Here is a 20,278-nt window from a genome sequence, read left to right as displayed (position 1 = left end):
TGCCATAGCAGCTCCCAGTACAAGATAACTGGGGTTTTGTCCCATTAGCACAGAGAAACATTTGGTGGGAGCAGTGAGGAAAATAATAAATAATGACATAAAGAGAAATGTTTAAAACATTTTACTAATAATGAAACTTTCCAAACATAGACAAAACCAGAAAGAAAAGTACAATGTGCTTGAAGTACCCATTGTCCTAGCATCTACAGTTCTTTACTTCTTTGCCTCCACTCCTGATGAAGCCATTTGAGATAGTGTTGACAGGACATGTCTTCCTTCATTTGTCAAGGAATAACTAAATTTGGCAAGAACAATTTGTTCATGCTAGCCGAGGTTACGGGTAGTCAGTGTCATATATTAAAGGGCCACATGATTACCTACAAGGCTGATGGGGACCCCTTTCTTGCTGTGTCTGAATTGCAGGCTAAACCTCTTCCTTTCCTAGCCCCCATGTGATCTATCTACCTGAAGCTTGCATGCCTATGTGCAAAGTCGCTTCAGTCCTGTCTGACTCTTTGCGACACTATGGGCTGTAGCCCGCCAGGTTCCTCTGTCCATGGGATCCTCCAGGCAAGAATACTGGAGTGGGTGGCCATGCCCTCCTCCAGGGGATCTTCTTGACCCAGGGACTGAACCTGAATCTCTTACATCTCCTCGGTTCTTCGCATCAGGTGGCTTCCAAGGTGACGCAGGGGTAAAGAATCTGCCTGCCATTGCAGGAGATACAAGAGACGTGGGTTCAATCCCAGGGCTGGAAAATTCCCTTAGGAAATGGCAACCCACTCCAGTATTCTTGCCTGGAGAATCCCATGGGCAGAGGAGCCTAGTGTTCTACAGTCCACGGGGTCCCAAAAGTGTTGGACATGACTGAGCACAGAGGCACACAAATTACTTATCACACTATCACCACCCGCACAACACGTTCTCATAGCACCCTGCTCTTTCTCACCAGAGAACACATTTTAATTATAATTCCATATTGATTTGTGTGTTTATTTTTAAATGTCATCTAACCACAAGCTTTCTTGTGAGGCTAGAGATCATACTGACTGACTTGCCAGAGTCCAGTGCCTAATCCATAGTCACTCAATAAATACTTGGTGAATGAATGAGTGAAAACAACAAATGAACAAACAAGAACAAAGGAAGCAGCTACTAAAGAGAATTATACTGCAGAAAGTGTGGGGCTAATGAAGGTCAGGTTTGCTTGAAGTTTCGCACTCAGAATGCATAGAATACGATGAAAGTGCAAGTGTTAGTCGCTCAGTGGGGTCCTACTCTTTGCAAGCCCATGGACTATAGCCCACCAGGCTTCTCTGTCTGTGGGATTCTCCGGGCAAAAATACTGGAGTGGGTTGCCATTCGCTTCTCCAGGGTATCTTCCTGACCCAGGGATCAGACCCAGATCTCCCACACTGCGGCTAAATTCTTTACCACCTGAGCCACCAGGCGAGCCCAAGGTAGGATACGTTGGATGTTCCCAATTCAGTGGCCCAAAATAGGACCCCTGATGAGAAGTGTCCTGTATAAGAAGCAGGACCTCCAGGGTATTGAGTATCATGGGGCAGGTTTGGGAAAGGGAATGAAAGTGGCAAAGAGAAGAGCTGGTAGAAATACACTAAATAAAACTTAGATTGAGGCCTGAATGTAAAAATGATACAACTATGTTGAACTGAGACTAGTTTAATTAAATAACTGTGTTGTGCTCAAATTAAGCCCAGGCCCAGGCCCAGGCATGGGGCACTGCCCATGCAAGGAAACCCTAGAAAGTTGGGAAAACGTGGAGCACATGTGCCTCATGTGTGAAAAGACAGGGTTTCAGTTACAGGGACCAAACCAGCTGCTTTTACTTGACACGAAAACCTTGCACCAGGATTTGGCAAGTAGCAGAAGTCCCCCACTAGAGTCTTAACCTGCTCTAATGGCTGGCTTCTAACTCACCGGGTGTGACTGAAAATCAGATGGCATGCTGACAAACTTTTTAAGAGTTGGTAGAGGAGTTAATCCACCACAACTATTTATTTAGCACCTCCTTGGAATCTGGTACCATGTTATATATAGCGGGGAATTCAAAACACACGTACTTCCCTGTCCAGTGGCCTCAGGTGTACTGACTAATTGGTAAATTGAAACGAACACAGGTGAAAACAACCACAAGAGGTTTTCAATGCTGACCTGGGGCTAAGGGCACTGCATATGCTGGAGCTTAGGAGAGGAAGAATTCATGAATGGCCAAAGAAATTTGAGGTGATTCTGAGGAACTCCGGTATGGAACTGAGAGGGTTGGAAACAGCCTCTTCTGTTTTCAGGGGAAGAAGCTGGGGAGTAAGGGGAAAGGATGTGGGGAAGCTGCTTTATGCAGCTACCTGGGGCTCCAGTCAGTTCCTAAAAGTGAAAGTAGCTTCAGTCGTGTCCTACTCTGTGAGCTGGAATTCTCCAGGCCAGAAAATTGGAGTGGGTAGCCTTTCCTCTCTCCAGGAGATCTTCCCAACCCAGGGATCAAACCCAGGTCTCCCGCATTGCAGGGGGATTCTTTACCAGCTGAGCCACAAGGGAAGTAAATTCCTGAGGCCAGTGCAAAACCATGCATAAGCTGACAGCAATAAATATCTTGATGAGAGGATCCACAGAGGTGTCTGGAACTTCGGGGACCGCTGGGATTTGGGGTTGCATTTTCTGTCTCTAAATTAAAACCTGCCTGGTGACTCAAACAGTAAACAATCTGCCTGCAATGCAGGAGACCCAGGTTCGATCCCTGGGTTCAGGAAGATCCCCTGGAGAAGGGCATGGCTACCTATTCCAGTATTCTTGCCTGGAGAATCCAGTGGACAGAGGAGCCTGGCAGGCTACAGTCCATGGGCTCACAGAGTCTGACAGGACTGAGTGACTAACAGTTTCACGTTCACTTCACAAATTAAAAAGAGATTTTCAGAGCATGGGGCTATACTTTAATAATTACTTCTCAACCCTAAAAAGGGATAATTTGTATGTTTTCTTCTTCTTAAGGAGTCCAGAGGTTCAAGAAGGTTTTTTGGTGGTTTTTATTTTTAAATAACTATAATACCTGTTATGCAGCCCTGCACTGCCATCTGCTGGAATTATTGAGACCACTTCCCTAAAGTTGGTGGTGCCTCCAATTACAGCTTAACTGGACAAGACCAGGCTTAGAATAAACATTACAATTTGTTATCTCCTTCTCTTCCCTCCCTCATTTCCTACTTGCGACCCACACATTTATCCTTTTCCTCTTGCAAGTATCAATACAAATATAGGGATAAAGATGCTGTGTTGTATTTTTCTGTATATATTTTTATTTCCTAGGTCACTTCTCTATTTAGAATATCAAAGTTAATATAAGTGATTATTTTAATTGGCCTAACGAGGGATTGTTGTTGTTCAGTTGCCCAGTCATGTCCGACTCTTTGCAACCTCATGAACTGCAGCATGCCATAGGCAAAATTTAATGTGAAAAAGTGTTTTGAGCCCTCTGTGGATTTTTTGGGAATTCAGATTGCCATCCTGGGCCCCATTTTTGGTCCCCTACTGTTGTGTTAATTGGTTTCATGTAAGTTGATAAAGGATTAAGTTAAAGTATAAGATAAAGTCTCAAACACATACCAGAAGTCGAATTTGAGAAATGGTGAAACCAAATGAATAGAGGGGTGTATTCTGTGTAATTTGGAAGCATAACGCATCCTTGTTTTAGTGTATACAAATTATGCTGGATTTAGTGATTGAATTTATTTTTAAATGTGTAATTCCTATGAAACTATAAGGGGCTGCTATTTATTTATTTATAGCAACAATTGCCTTCAAAGGAGAATGTATCATATAAGCATTAAGGACTTTTTGTTGAACTAAGCAACTTGAATTTGGTTATGCATAAGTGGGTCTGTATATGAGGATAAGAGAAAACCGAATTGTTCTTTTTAAAGAAATCAGTAGAATTGGTTCTTATGTCAGAACAGTAGAGATAGGGAAGGAGGTAAGGCCCAGAATCAGGGCAAGAGGCAGAACTATCAAAAAATGGTTGAGAGTGTTTCCTTCTTTTCTTCTTTCTTGTTTCCCTTCAATCCATCTCTCTCTTTTCTTTCTTTCTTTTTTCCCATCTCCGTCTTTCCTTCTATGCTTTCTTCCTTTGTCTTCCTTTAAAAAAGTGATTATCTAATATTAAATTATTAAGTTATAGATTCTCTCCTAAACTTTGTCAATAAAGGGTTTTTATATACAAATGACCCGTAAGCAGTTTTCATTTTCAGTGTTTGTTTGGTTTTTATGCTTGTTGTTTGTTTTGGTGAGATTGGGGGTAAGTTTGCTAGAGTTAAAATGGTATGGAAGAGGGAAAGGTTGTGAAGGGAGGTGAAGTGTCTCTTAAACTAAGTTAATAATCAGTGGAATTAGGGGCTCAGAGCTACTTTCCAAAGTCCGTGGCTTGGAGGTTCAAGGCAAGGTTTGCTTTCTTTTTCGAGGAGTTTATTCCAGATCGATTTTTAACATCCAACTTGTAAGACGATTGAGTCACTTAATTTCTTGGGCCATTCTCTCCAGTGGTTTCAGAGTAGTTGTTAATCCCTATCCCTTTCACAACTCCTTCCAGGGAGTTTGGAACTCTCCGTGAAAGTGTTGGGTGACCTATGACTGTAGATCGTCTGTCTTTCATGTGATTCTCTGTGGCATTGTCCTAAGTTCCTGTAAAGATTGGTCCTATCTCCCCACGTCCTTCATTCCAAATTTTAGAACTATCTAGAAAATATTGTATAGTATATTGTATTCTAGAACCAGACATCCAGGGTTTGAATCCTTTTCCTACCTCTTATTAGCAATGTGACCTTGGGCTTACTTAATATCTCTTAAGTTTCAGTGTCTTCATATGCAAAAGGAAATAACAAAAATGTTTTATCTATAGGGATTTTGTGAACATTGTATAAGTTTAATACATGCAATGCACTTAGAACAGCACATGGTACACTTATATTCTATATGTAGCTATGAGTTAGCTACGGCTATTCACATGTCACTAGAGTCTAATATGTGGCTGAACTAGCATTCTCTCCTTTCCAGGGCTTTGCTCCAGTCTGGTGGTGAGTTAGGGACATATTTGGAGGAAACTGACCTATAGGCTCACTTCTGACCTCTGGAGTACTCATCTCTCTCTTTACCCTTTGACACTGGAAGAAGCTCAGATAGGCACCGCTTTTTCTGAAGGACAGGAAAGGCCAGTGTTCTCACTGTCTTTCGGTGTCCAGTCCAAGAGACATCAACCTGTGCTTGTCCTTCAGAGTTTACCCATGAGGCACTTGTGTGCTCCCGTGAGATATGGCTTTCCCAAAACGTACACGTCTCACCTTCATTATTCTGTTGCTTACTGTTGCTTACTTGTTGGCTTAGGCCAGCATGATAGGAGATATGAAGAAGATTCTAGTTAATCACTTATAGAGGAGCCCTAAGTTCAGAGCAAATAGAGGAATATATACATGTCACTTCTGCACATGATTCTAGTAATTAGATCTGTTTTTTAATTCACTTGTACAACAAAATGCTTTATGAACACATTTATCTTAGGAAATAAGACACTGCTAGAGAGGGTGGGAGTTGTTTGCGGTGGGATAGGTGTGTGTGGCTTGATCACAGGACAAGAGGAAACTAAGGTGGAAAAGGAACCACATCTCAATGATCCAAAAAACTTTGGCTAAGAAGACAATTGCAGTGTCTTTTTGTCTGTTTTGCATATAGGGTTATCGTTACCATCTTTTAAAATTCCATATATATGCATTAGTATATTGTATTGGTCTTTATCTTTCTGGCTTACTTCACTCTGTATAATGGGCTCCAGTTTCATCCATCTCATTAGAACTGATTCAAATGAATTCTTTTTAATGGCTGAGTAATATTCCATGGTGTATATGTACCATAGCTTCCTTATCCATTCGTCCGCTGATGGGCATCTAGGTTGCTTCCATGTCCTGGCATGGGATGGGGAGGGAGGCGGGAGGGGGGATCGGGATGGGGAACACATGTAAATCCATGGCTGATTCATGTCAATGTATGGCAAAAACCACTACAATATTGTAAAGTAATTAGCCTCCAACTAGTAAAAATAAATGGAAAAAAAAAAAAAAAAAGACAATTGCAGAGGAACAAGAGGCTGTGGTCCTGGGAGAGAAGTGGGAGAGAGGAATGGAGAGGTAAGATCCTCCCCTGGTGTGATTCTGATCGTTACTTAACTTCTGAGGAGTTGCTTGCTCTATTCATTTGCAGTATTGATATAGGTAAATAAGGTAACATATTAAAGTATCTTTTAATGAATGCAAAGCAGTTATTTTTATATGGGCCTCTACCATTACAGACATATATATTTGTACAAGCTGGCCACATGGGTAATCTGTCTTTTGATATCTAAGTCAACCCATACTCACTTTTATCATCTCCCTTTGTCACTTTGAATTTGGACTTGTCTGGTTCAAGGCTTGTAGACCTCATGGCAGTTGTGAATAAGCTGGCGATGACTTCTGCTGGGGCTGCTCAGCTCTGTTGAATACAGGTCATTATTTTGGTCATCACAGTCATCTCTGGTATGTCAGGTACATTCACAAGCTGTAATGCCTCTGGTTATTCTACCTATTTCTTGAAGTTGTTTGAATCACAGTTGGTGGCAGTTACTACAATGTGAGTATAACTTCTTCCCTTGGTTCACCTTCCACACACCATTGCCCCTACCAGGCTGCCTTCAATGATGCTGAACACAGATCTGAAGGGATAAAGAGGAATAAGAGGACCAGACTAAAACCCCAACAGAAAAAGTTTACTGGGGCCTTCATTATTGACTAGAGTTTGAATGACTGGTCCTTTTTGAAATACTCCACTTGCTACAGAGAAATGTATGGAGTGGGGAAGAAGGCACAACTTGAATCTATGTACTTTTGGTACTTTTGGCTGTCAGTGTTCCAATCCTGATTTTCTTGATAATTCCACCCCTACCACTTGCAGTCCATATGCTTCCAGGGAAGTCAACTTTCTCTTCATTCTTGGTTTTCTCGGTCAGCTGTGTCTCATGCCTAACTAATGAACGTGGTCTCTTCCTCTTTGGCCACGATGACTTATTTGAAAATGGTTATGTAACCCAAGATGGCCCTATCAGAGCAAACCTGGCATTCTCAGATGGTTGTGGGAGGAGATGCGCACTTTTCCACTGCACAGAGAAAAGAGTGGATGTGGCCCCCATGTGAGGATCACAGAGGTATTTTTCTTAGAATGGAGCCAAATTTGATAACTCAGTACTGAGGAGAGACTGTGACTTTGTCTTGATCACACTGTTTTGAGATCAAGCCTTATTTGAAAACATGATGTACTGGTTTTTTATTAAAGACAGCTTAACCTGGGTTTTATATTATCTGTTCTGTTATTTGCAATGGATAGCATATTATACACAAACATTTCCTCAACAATTTCTTGAAGAGATATGGATAATCTGAATTGAAGTGCTGAATGCTACCAAGTAACATAAAACACTTTCAAAAGCAAATGCTCAGGGATAGGATATGAAAGGCATGACTTAAAAAGGCGTGTGTGGAAAAAAACTACACATAAGTAGGTAGTAAGTGAATATTATTTTGCCTAAATTAATATACATATAATCCCTAGAAAAGAAAGACAAGGGATCATTCTACCAGAGTCCTAAAGCCTCATTTTAGGTATGAAGTTAAACCCAGGCAAAGGATAAGGACAATTTGGAGAGAATTCAAAATAACCATGATGAGGAAGAGATTTCAATATGTCTTATGAGCGTGGGTGGAAGAAAACTAGATGTTTAACTTAAAGAAGTTTCAGGGGACACATGGCAATAGTCTTCAATTACTTTAAGATATATGTTGTAGACATTTGTTTTTGGCTATTCAGCATTACTTGACTTCCAACAATAGCCATATGTATTTTATTTATTTGTCCCTTCAAATTTATCTGAAATTAGTGCAGTCCCTGGACTATTAAATTACATCGGCCACTATATTCTCATTTTTGCTTAGGTCATTTTAGCTGAGTTTTCTGATTTGCAATCAAGAGTTTTTTGGGGTTTTTTGGTTTTTTTGCAATCAAGAGTTTTAACTAATGCAAAATGTCACCTCTAGGAAGGCTTTGAGGTCCCTATAGACCAAAATGTGTAGACTACAGGCTAGATGTCTTCCGTTAAATGGAAGAAACAAATTTCAAAGAATAAGGACTATCTGAAGATGAAATTACCATTTAGGAAGATAATTCAGTATTCAAATTTTGATAGTTAATTAATAAAGGTGAAGTTTGAGGTCTTTTTTTTTTTTTTAAATAAGAGTCTATGAAAGTATCTCTAAATACTTATAAATTTTAAGTAGGCAAGCACAATTATTGACAAAATTTAAAGCTAATTAATTTTAGATTAATATTTTTCATATGATTTTATACTGATTTTACACTTTCTTAGTATGTTATGCTTCTTATATATTTCAAAATTTTTGTATCTAGTGGATTTTAAAGTCACTTAATAGACCTAAAAGTCTAATGTTTAAATATAGAGGTTTATAGTTGTATCTTTGTTTTGATATCACAACTGTAATTTTACTGACTGTGAAGTCTCTACTTGGGAACACAGCCTTAATCATAGTATTATTCTCAATGGGAAAACTGACTTACTACAAAATAAAACATTTGCTACAAAACAGGCCAAATACTTCTACTGATAGCTTAGGACTTCAGTCCTAAATTACTGAAATACATAAAATCATTCCTTGCCTATTCTTCCTTCCTGAATAAACAGATGAAAACAGCAAAATAAACAAAAACAACAGGGACATAAGTAAAACAAACATTAAAAACTTTAATGAGATACACTGAAGTATTTAGGTATGTCTGAATATGCATAGAAAAAATATCTGGAAGGATACATATCAGATTATTAACAGTTTACCTTGGGCATGTGGAATTGGGGTAGGGTGAAGGCAGTGCTCTTACTTTTAAATTCTGTATTTTGTGAAAATTTACAATGAGCATTTATTACTTTTATATAATGAAAACCATAATAGAAATTTAAAAAATAAACATAGTAAGAAAAAGTAAAAAACACACACATATATACAGTAGTTTTAAGAGCTTCATTGGAGGTACAGAGAATTAAATCATATGGCACATTTTCCCACTAATACTGTGGTGGTAAATATAACTGCATACTTTTAGCAACATCTCGATTTAAAAAGTCCTCTGGGATAAGAGCCTTTAAGCAATGACCCTTCAAGGTGAATACTAAAGCTGAAAACAGGGTTTAACTGTTTATAGAGGATCTACAGGAAAACATGTCAATCTGAAAACTTCAGACAAAAGGAAAAGCTTCACAGAAGTAACTTGGAACACTAAAACAGCTAACCAAAGGCCAGAAATGGTGTGTATGAGAACTCTACCCAGTTCAGACCCAAAACTAAACCACTGAAATCTTGGTAATCTAGGGAAACAGGTTAGGGGCATCTATTTTACCCATTTATTATTTCTCCCAAATTTTCAATTGGTCTGCTTTTTAATCTCAATGATTTTATCCTAAAAATACTGCAATTTTAATGGGAAGGAATTAAATTAATTCCATCTAATTAGCTTTAGGTTTATTCTTCCAGTTAAAACAACTAGAAAAAACTGAGACTAATGATTTTCCCATCCTTGTTTTTTTCTCATCACTATTTCTAGCTACTTGATGAACATTCTGGGAGTTAATACTTTGGATTTCTCATGAGTCCCTGAAGTTCTGTATTTGGGAAGATCTTTTCTCTCATGTTCTAATTTTTCCTCCTTTTATTGAAGTCATCAGGGATGACAAACTTTTATTATTATAAACTTTTTTCTTTCAACAAAGAGGATTCTTTAGATAATAATTAGGCTCGTGGTTAAGTATCCTCATCAAAGTCAGAACATCTGTAACTTGAAGTTTCCATCCTTGCAAGCTACAAGTTAAGTGCTTAACTGATATAATTTTGCACTCCTGAAAGAGTGCTCATGACTTAGGTGTCAAAAGTTTGTGTAGGATTAAACTTAGGCATAAATAATACAGAAAATTTGACAAAACTTAATCAGAAAATTATTATAAATAGCAGAGATAAAGGATATAAAGTCATAATGACCATATGATTTTTAAAAGCTACAGCAGCTGAAATTCTGCTGTTTCTCAATGGAAAATTTTTAAAAAAACATCAAAAGATTCATCATAATGCCAGGTACACAGTAACCATTCAATAAAAGTTAGGTCTAAATGAACAATGGATTAAAGCAATATACAAAAATATAAGAACCCAAAAAGGAAAGAAAAGCTTAGAACTAATTTCCTAGAGTGTGTACTTAAATGGAAAGTCGAAGCTCACAGAGAGCAGTAAGAAATTCTTCATTTTCTGGATCTATCTTTTGGGCCCTTTCATAGTACTCAGCTGCTTGCCTCTTTTCTCCTTCTAGCTTGTAAACAAACCCTAGGGCACTTAAACTCTGCAGATCTGAAGAATTGTACCCAAGTCTCTTAGTAGCCAATTTCTTCACAGCACTTGTCAATTTAGGACGCAGAGATGACCTGTCTTTGACCTTTAAGGCTTCTAAATAATGGTGGATGGCAGTATTTTCTGATTTACGGTGAAATTCCTGAAAGCGGCCATAGTGGTAGTGGATCTGATGTTTGTGATCATCAGTTATGTTCTCCAGACGTAGAGCTTTCTGAAAAATGTCTTCAGCATTGCTATACTGGCCTCCCTCAGCATACATGTTGGCCAGGTCTGTGTAGGCAAATGCAAACATAGAGTCTCGTTCCACAGCTGCTTTGAAATGAGATATAGCCGAGGTAATCAGCTCATCAACTTTCAGTTTATCCTTTCCTTTAGGTCTGTTGCGAGTGGCCTTCTTGATTTGGATCATTTGTGCCCTATAGCAAAGTCCCATTTGGTGATGCAAGAAAGAAGAGGTTGGTGTCACCTCCAAGGCCTTTTTCAAAAGTTCTAGAGCTTTGTCCCAGGAATTTTTTCTCCTATAGAATTTGGCTGCATAACGAAGGACATAAGGTTGGGCTGATATCTGGTCCAGGATTTCTTCAATATACTTTTCCCCCTCAGCTTCTGCATGCACATCTTGAAGCTTCAGTGCGAGAAAAACCTTAATGTAGGAATTATCTGGGTTCAGGGTGACAGCTTTCCTCAGGGGGCCCAGAGAAAAGCTCTTTATAGACCCTTCTCTGTCAGAATCATCCAGCCGATACACTGTGATGGCATAGCCGATGTTAAATTCTGGATTGTCTGGTTCTGCTTCCAGAGCCTTCTCAAAAGCGGCTTTAGCCTTTTGGTAATACTTTCCTCCAAATTTCAAGAGTGCCCACCCTTTCTCACAGTCAATCTCTGGACGCTCCAACTTGTAGTTAGAAGGACTGGACAATTTCTTGCAGACGTTCCCTATCTTGTCTATGTACTTCTGAGCTTCTTTAAGCTGATCCATGCAATAATAAACCCAAGCATAGTTTCCCCAAGTGACCAGACTTCGTACTTCTTCTTTGTCTGAGTGTTCTCGCTGTATAATTTCTTCTGCTTGTTTCAAGCACTCTAGAGCATCTTCATTTTGGCCCTTTAGGTGTTTCACATACGCCAATAGGTTATAAAGAGTGAGTCTGGATTTTGTGGTAAGAAATTCAAGCTGTTGCCCAATAGTATCTTCTACATCAAACAGATCAATGTCTTCCTTAAGTAAATTCCATGTGAAGTGACATTCTAACTCCGAAAGAATGGTCTTCAAGCAGTCCTTAGGAATTTCACTGTTAAAGATAAAAATACTTTTTAATTTCTGAAGAAATAAAGAAAATAATTAATTTTTAAATCTTAAATACAGTTCTTTGCTTAACAACCAATTTTATCTACTTGATTTTACAGTTAAAGCACTAGGCTTCTGTAAGTTTATACTAGTTTCCTCTGTGTATAGTTATGTTCTAGAAATATTCCATTAAATTCACAATATTTACTGGAAAACCAATTCTGGAGAGAACAGTGTTTTCTATCTTACAAGGTACCTATTTCCTTTAGGCAGCCACTAACCCACAAGGAACACTTGTTTTTAGAGAGGGGAATTTAAATTATTTTATTTACTAGCTTTGAAAATTAAGAATAATAGATACACAGTTAATAAGTAACATAAAAATTTCATTTCTGTATTATGAGTAGTGAAGGAAAAGAGAAGAAAGTGAGAAATAAGAAAAAGAAATACACTGAAGGAGACAGAGAAGTCACATGAATACATAATTTTTGCAGAGAAAGAAAGGGAACTCCACACAGAAAATAGCAGAGTCAGGAACAGGTACACCAAGAGATGGGAAGAAGTATACGTTTGAGAAGTAACAAAGATTTGGAGAAAATGGGGTAAAGGCAAAAGGAGGCTTAGTAAGTTTTGATGTTGAATGCCACATCCTTCTGACCTTTAGGGTTGTGGGCAACAATAAAGGCTGTCACCTATTACTCCCCTTAATGTTCATGTCACAAATATTTGCTCAACTCCCTTTGTGAAGCACAGTGTAATTTCTTCAGGGCCTAGTTTCATCTCTGAAACCAGGAAGATGAAGAGGAAGGAGGGGTTAGGAAATATTTACTCATTACTGATAGGCTTTTATGTGCAAGGTCTTCTGAATAACCCTGGAGGTGTAACTGTGAGTAAGACATAGGCCTACTTACACACTGCTTATAAGTACACAGCCAATTACAAATCAGCATTCCAATACAGTGCCATGGAAGTGACTCGGGAAAGGCACACAGTCCAGTGCTGCAGACATCTGTGGCTCTCATCTGGCGAAGCAACATCTCCCCCTCGTCTCAATCCATGTGATTTGAGACAGGCTGCCTACACTTCCTCCAGCATGTGTGAAGGCACACAATATTCCAGCCATTCCCTGGTCTCAGTGATTTATTCAGATTTATGCAATTAAAACATAATTTTGCTGAAATGGGGCTTTGCTGGAACTCTGTCTCTTCCAAAATTTTTAAGCTGGTAGAATATAAGCTGGAGTTGTCGGTGGTCTCTTTCCAAACCCTTGGGGACAGCCTGCCTAAGAGAGACTCAAACACAGAGGAAAGCAGAGCTTAGGAATAAAGACAGATTGCCTGTGATGCTGACTAAATTCCTGAAACCAGGTATTGCCTGGATCACCCTGTCAATCCCTGCACTTCTACCTTTTTAAGGAAATAATCTCTCTTTTCTTAAGCCAGTTTGAACTGGATTTCTCCTATCTGAATCTGACAAATTCCTGATTAATATACCTAATTTTGTTTGTTTTGCTTATGGTAGTGGTGAGGCAGTCAGGAAAGACTTTCTTTCTTTTTTTTTTTTTTTTTTAGTTCTACCACTTTATTGCTACCAACCCATTTCCCTCCACCCTCGTGCACACATGCTCAGTCATGTAATCCCATGGACTTCAGCCTGCCAGACGACTCTGTCCATGGACTTTTCCAGGCAAGAATACTGGAGTGGGTTGCCATTTCCTTCTCCAAGGAAAGACTTTCTAAATCCAGTATTGGGCACAATTAAGGGTCACAAGAAATTTACAGAACAAAGCTGCTTAAGGCTTCTCTCGAAGAAGGAAATGTTCTAATTATTGGATGAACAGTGTGTGTGTATTTATTTCCCTTTCTGCTGCACACAGGACCCTTTTCCTTATATGTATGTATGAATGCATATTTGTATAAGTATTTATGAGAACTATAGTAATATTTCTATCAAGAAACATTTATTGATCACCTCATGTCACACATGCCAGGCAATATGCTAGCTGTAGTGGATATAGTAAGGAGCAGGATAGAGTAAGGCCTTTTCTTCATGGTAATTCCAGTATAGGAGAGGAAGGAACAATAGGGGTTGACAGAAAATAAACATGTAAACAAATCAATGGACAACATAATTCCAGATATTAAGAAGTGTTAAGAAAAAACTCAGAGTCATGGGATTATGTGGTGGTGTACTTTAGTACACTTTTCATTCTCTCACTCTGAGAACTCTTCCTAGGAGAGTACTGTGCTTATTGCTCAGAGGTGTCCACCTCTTTGTGACTCTGTGGACTTGTAGCCCGCCAGGCTCCTCTGTCATGGGGATTCTCCAGCTAAGAATACTGGAGTGGGTTGCCATGCCCTCCTCCAAGGGATCGTTTCAACCCAGGGACTGAACTCAGGTCTCCTGCACTGCAGGCAGATTCCTTACCATCTGAGCCCTAGGAGAGTAGAGGGCTTACTTATTCTCATAATTCTGGTCTTGGCTCAAATCTCAGCTCTTCAAAGAAGTTGACTCCTGACCATCATAGCTTAAAGTGCATCTCCACTTTGCCTGCCACCCTAAAGTCTAGTCTATCACATTTTCCTATTCTTCATGGCACTTTTATCAATATTTTCTGGGAGCTGGGGAGAAGGGGGAGCAGGCTTTGAATCAAAATGAGATTGAGGTTTTAAAATGAATTGGGCTGAGTTTTAGGAACTGGAAAGAGGCTGCCCTAATAGCCAAAAGTGGCAGAAGAGCTAGAGAACTGGATTAATTAAGAGAATTAGTAGTAGTGATCAGAAAAATAAAACCACTTTATATTTATAATCTAAGAGTATACTTCATGAAATGTTTCCCGATTTTTATAAATACTAAATTTAAACATTAATAGTTTACTTAATAATATATTTAGATATTTAGTAGAAATGTTCACTTATAACATTAATTTTATATATTTTTTCTTACTTATTCTCTTTCTTTTATCATCTGTGTATACATATAAACACATATATATAGGTCCCATATTTTATCAATTGCAGGTTCTAGACCAGAGCTTTCCAACAGAACTTCCTGCCAAGATGGAAATGTTCTTATCTATGTTTACAGTATTGTAGCCACTAGCCACACATGACCACTGATCACTTGAAATGGTGGCTAGTACAACTATGAACTGAATTTTATATTTTATTTACTTTTAATTAATTTAAATATTACATAACTAGTGGTTATTGTATGTGACAGGATAGTTGAATACACTGGGCCTACAGAGCTTAATGTACAAGAAAACTTTAAGCTTAACAGGTTAGACCTCTCCTTTAACTTGAAATTTTCCCCATTTTCTTCAAGGTGAAGAGCTAGGTTAAACGGCAAACAGGGGTATACTTGAGAAGAAAACCTTATGCATATGACCTAGGTTCACTACAGATTCAACTCAATAGTACAAATGTTACACATGTAACATATACTTCCAGAATCAGATGGGAGCACACACACAAAAAAACAAACCCAAAACATCCCCCATAACCATTCACTTCCCACACTACCCAAGCCAGGCAGAGTGCCAAGCAATTTACACAAATTACGTTTACTTTTATTTTATTTTTTTTACATTTACTTTTATAACATCTTATTATTTTTACAATTTTATGGATGAGGACTGGGAAATAGAGTTTAAATTACATATCCAAGGTTATATAGCTATAAAGTGGTCAAGTACAAATTCAAAGTCATTTCTGACTAATTTAAACAAAAGCTTATGCCTTTTAACCAAAATGCTGTATGACATCTTTCATATAAAAATTGGAGTTCTTTTTAAAGAATAATTTGCTTTAAAATACAGGCTATGTCTAATGTATGTAAAATTCACGTTGCCTGGAAAGGACTTAAAAGGAAAACATAGAGATTTTAGAGCAGCTTAAAGAGTGGGTAGAAGTTGTATAACTGCTCGTTGAAAAAGACATGCCAGACAGTTAAAGTCTCGGGATAAGAAAACAATGATTTCAGATATAAGCTCTCAATCTGAAGTCACAGCATTCTTCATTGTTGGAGTTATTTTGAGATGGAGCTCATTAGAATATGCTATGGAGTGACAGAGAGGATTGATTATTTCAAATAATAAAGGATCTGGGTAGAAATGTGTTAAAACTGATCTGAAGGAAGAATAAAAATCTTAGTTATTAAAGATATAATTATCGTCATTATTAAAGTAAGGAAATTAAAATATCTTTTTTCCCCATAAACCAGTTAAAGATATAGTATATGCTGATGATCTCCCAAGGTATGTCCACTATCTCTGCTTCCTCCTGAATTCCAGACTTCTAGTTTTTAGTTTACATCTTCAATTAGCAGTTCAGTTGGGATCTCAAGTAAATATATTCATTACAGAAATCTGGGTTCCTTGAGTCTGTTCATACCTTTAGTTTTCCTCCACCTTTTTTTGTTACCTCTTAGCCCCACAGGCCAAATAACCTAGAAGTATGTGAATCATGAATTTCCAGATGTTCAAGCTAGTTTTAGAAAAGGCAGAGGAACCAGACATCAAATTGCCAACATCCGCTGGATCATCAAAAAGCAAGACAGTTTCAGAAAAACATCTATTTCTGCTTTATTGACTATGCCAAAGCCTTTGACTGTGTGGATCACAACAAACTGTGGAAAATTCTGAAAGAGATGGGAATACCAGACCACCTGACCAGCCTCTTGAGAAACCTGTGTGCAGGTCAGGAAGCAACAGTTAGAACTGGACATGGAACAACAGACTGGTTCCAAATAGGAAAAGGAGTATGTCAAGGCTGTAAATTGTCACCCTGCTGATTTAACTTATACGCAGAGTACATCATGTGAAATGTTGGGCTGGATGAAGCACAAGCTGGAATCAAGATTTCCAGGAGAAATATCAATAACCTCAGATATGCAGATAACACCACCCTTATGGGAAAAAGTGAAGAAGAACTAAAGAGCTTCTTAATGAAAATGAAAGAGGAGAGTAAAAAAAATTGGCTTAAAGCTCAACATTCAGAAAACTAAGATCATGGCATCTGGTCCCATCACTTCATGGCAAATAGATGGGGAAACAGTGTCAGCCTTTATTTTTTTAGGCTCCAAAATCACTGCAGACGGTGATTACAGCCATGAAATTAAAAGACGCTTATTCCTTGGAAGGAAAGTTATGACCAACCTAGACAGCATATTAAAAAGCTGAGGCATTACTTTGCCAACAAAGGTCCGTCTAGTCAAGGCTATGGCTTTTCCAGTGGTCATGTATGGATGTGAGAGCTGGACTGTGAAGAAAGCTGAGTGCCGAAAAATTGATGCTTTTGAACTGTGGTGTTGGAGAAGACTCTTGAGAGTCCCTTGGACTGCAAGGAGATCCAACCAGTCCTTCCTAAAGGAGATCAGTCCTGGGTGTTCATTGGAAGGACTGATGCTGAAGCTGAAACTCCAGTACTTTGGCCACCTCATGCGAAGAGTTGACTCATTGGAAAAGACCCTGATGCTGGGAGGGATTGGGGGCAGGAGGAGAAGAAGACGACAGAGGATGAGATGGCTGGATGGCATCACCGACTCGATGGGCATGAGTTTGAGTAAATTCCGGGAGTTGGTGATGGACAGGGAGGCCTGGCATTCTGCAATTCATAGGGTCGCAGAGTTGGACATGACTGAACGACTGAACTGAACTGAATTTCTTGATTCCTCTTCTCTCAATCCCTCATTTAATCCAATGGGAAATTCTGTTAATTTTACCACCCAAATATATCAAATCCATCCACTACCCCCCCCCCATTTCCACTGCAATTTTTCTAGTCTAAAAGACTATTACCTTTCCTTTGAACAGGGGTAACAATCCGGTCTCCCTGTTTCCACTCTTAGTCCCCATATAATATTAGTAAACTACTGAAAATGTAAACCAGGTTATGTCAGTCTTTTGGTTCAAAATCTCCCAATAGCTTTGAAACACCCTTAATCTAGCCTTTGCCACGTCTTACAAGTCCCTAAAGATGCTGGACCTGTGTACCCATCCAACCTTCTCTCCTCCTTCCTCCTCATTATCATGTTTTAGACATACTAACCTTCTTCCTATCTTGAACATATTAAGTTCAAAGACTTTCACACTTGTTTTTACTCTACTTGAGAAGCTCTGCTTCCAAATCCTTGTATGATTAGCTCCTTCCTTTAACTTGGCTCAAAAATCCCCTATCCAAGTGGCCATCTGTGGCAAAAATATCTAAAATAACCCCCTCCATTCCTGGTCACTCTCTTAGCCCACTACACTATTTTATTTTCCTTATAGCTCTTACCACCTTCTGAATTATGTTATTTACTCATTCATTTTTGGTTATTTATGTTGATTATTCACCCATTTATTTTTGGTTGTCTATTTCCCCCATTTAAATGAGAATAGGGACTTTATTCTGGTTTGATTTTTTTCACCCATGTGTCCCCAGAATCTATGATTTCAGAGCTCAGTAATAAATACTTGCAGAGTGAATGAATGAATGCAATTATATACTGATAGCTTCTGGCATTTTCAACCCAGAGGCATGAGCCTAGAATTAAAAAAAAAAAAGGCACCTGAATTTCAGATGAGGGAATTCCTGCTAGTTCTTTCCATCCTGCTACTGGTTCCAAACTTTCTGCCACTTCAGTCTTCCCTATCCTATTTGTTTTTCCATCCTGAAAAAAAGGCACCTGAATTTCAGATGAGGGAATTCCTGCTAGTTCTTTCCATCCTGCTACTGGTTCCAAACTTTCTGCCACTTCAGTCTTCCCTATCCTATTTGTTTTTCCATCCTGGCATACTGTCTGGCTCTCTGTTTAGATTTTGAAACTAGGTTCTGGACTAACGTCCTAAGGTCCTGACTGGGAAACACGGTATCTATCCCTTGGTAGTTGTTCCTTTCTCTGGTGTAAACGCACCAAAATCATAGGCAAGACATGCCACGCCCTTAACAGCCTGCTCAGACCCACAATATGGGCTTACCAGCTTCTGCCCATCCACAGAGTGAAATGAACATCTGCCTCTGCCCAAGGCGCATGAAGAGGGAGGGCTGCCCAGGGATTGTCACGTGGCTGTGAGATCTCCAGGGGACATTCAGTCAGCCATGTAAGTGCCTTGCCTACACTCTATGGGATTTATGCACAACCCGGCACTATGACAAATTTTACTTTTTCAACTCTACTTACTTTTTTAACTTTGTCTCTGGGAAGCTGGCAGAGAGAGGCTATTGTGTCTGAAGAGGCAACATTTATCTTTAGGCAATTTTGTGTGTGTGGTGGGGAGTTGTTTTATTGTGTTTGTTTTTTTGCCAGGAAGGAACAGTCTTTCATTTTCCTTGGTAGACAGTGCCCAGTGGGGTTCACCCCTCTTCATCCCATCCACCAGACACTCGCAGGGCACCACCCGCCTTTTCCTCTCTATACCTCCCACGTCCCTCCTTTCCTACAAAGGGTAGAAGTAAGGCATTTATTAAACATTTTAAAACATAACAAAAGTCACCATCTGCAAATACATGAGCTGGTCATTAAGCAACAACCGTTTCGACAGTCCTAAGAGATGGATGCCATTACTTTTTACAGACAAGAAACAGCTTCACCGAGTTGAAGAAACTTTGCTTTGGGTCACCCAACTAGTAGGTGGTCCGAGTCAGGATTTAGAACAAAAGACTGTAAGGCCTGCAGGAGCCCACTATCTGAACCTCCTCAGGCCTCAGCTTCCTAAATGCAGACCGCTCACCATCCACGTCCGAAGCAGGGGACTAGATGAAAAGGGGTCAGCCAAGGACCCCCACCACAGGCCAGTCTTGGAAATGGAGAAAGCAAGCTCCACAAAACGGGGATGGGGTGGAGCCGGAACAATCTGTCCACGCTACAAAGGAGGGGGAGAAGTCAGAGCCAAGTATCAAAAAGGCAAAATGGCAGAAGCGGAAGAGTGTGACGCGGGGGCTGCGGCCTGCGGGGACCTGTACCGCAGAAGCTCCCGCACCGGCCCGGGGGCGGCGGCGACCGGAGCAGCAGGGAAGTGACAAGTCCCCGGGGCGCGTCGCCCTTCCCCCCCTCCTCCGTCCCCCGACTCGGCCCGAGAGTCCGACTGCGGATGCCTGGGACTTGCCGGAAGGGTCCACTCGGCCACCCTCCCCGGCAGGCCCACCTTCAGCCGCCCCGGACCCTGACCGGGCTCCCAGGAGGGGGGCGTCCCCAACGCCGACGCCCGGCGGCCGGCCTCTGGGGCTCGGCCCTTTCAAGGGCCGTAGCGCTGCCCTACAAACGGAACACAAGACAAAGGCGTGTAAAACAAAGGCCACAGGGAATTGGGGAGGAGAGGCCGGGAGGAGCCCTTACCTCATGGTGGCTGGGCTCTGCTGCAGTTCCGGGAGGTGCAGGTCCCTTCGGGCTTTCTCCTCAGCCCTCCGCTCCTTTGCGGCTGAGCGGCGGCGCGCGTGCGTGTGCGTGGGCGCGCGGGCGAGGTGACCGCAGCGCTAGGTCCGCGCGCGAGGGCGGACGTCTTTGTTAAAGG

General features: G+C 40.2%; 1 protein-coding gene across 1 annotated transcript; it reads right to left on the bottom strand.

The window, feature by feature from the left end:
- Positions 1 to 8,825: 8,825 nt before the first annotated feature.
- On the bottom strand, positions 8,826 to 20,238 carry IFIT5 (interferon induced protein with tetratricopeptide repeats 5). The gene is made up of 2 exons (XM_065922876.1): positions 20,104 to 20,238; positions 8,826 to 11,788 (listed from the first exon to the last, which is right to left on the bottom strand). The coding sequence occupies exons 1-2, from the start codon at positions 20,106 to 20,108 to the stop codon at positions 10,345 to 10,347; spliced, it is 1,449 nt and encodes a 482-aa protein (XP_065778948.1). The 5' UTR covers positions 20,109 to 20,238; the 3' UTR covers positions 8,826 to 10,344.
- Positions 20,239 to 20,278: the final 40 nt, after the last annotated feature.

This window comes from Muntiacus reevesi, chromosome 2 (genome assembly GCF_963930625.1).
Source record: "Muntiacus reevesi chromosome 2, mMunRee1.1, whole genome shotgun sequence".
NCBI classification, from domain to species: Eukaryota; Metazoa; Chordata; class Mammalia; order Artiodactyla; family Cervidae; genus Muntiacus; species Muntiacus reevesi.
The sequence above is the reverse complement of the archived record's forward strand: the minus strand, read 5'-3'. Positions and strand labels throughout refer to the sequence as shown.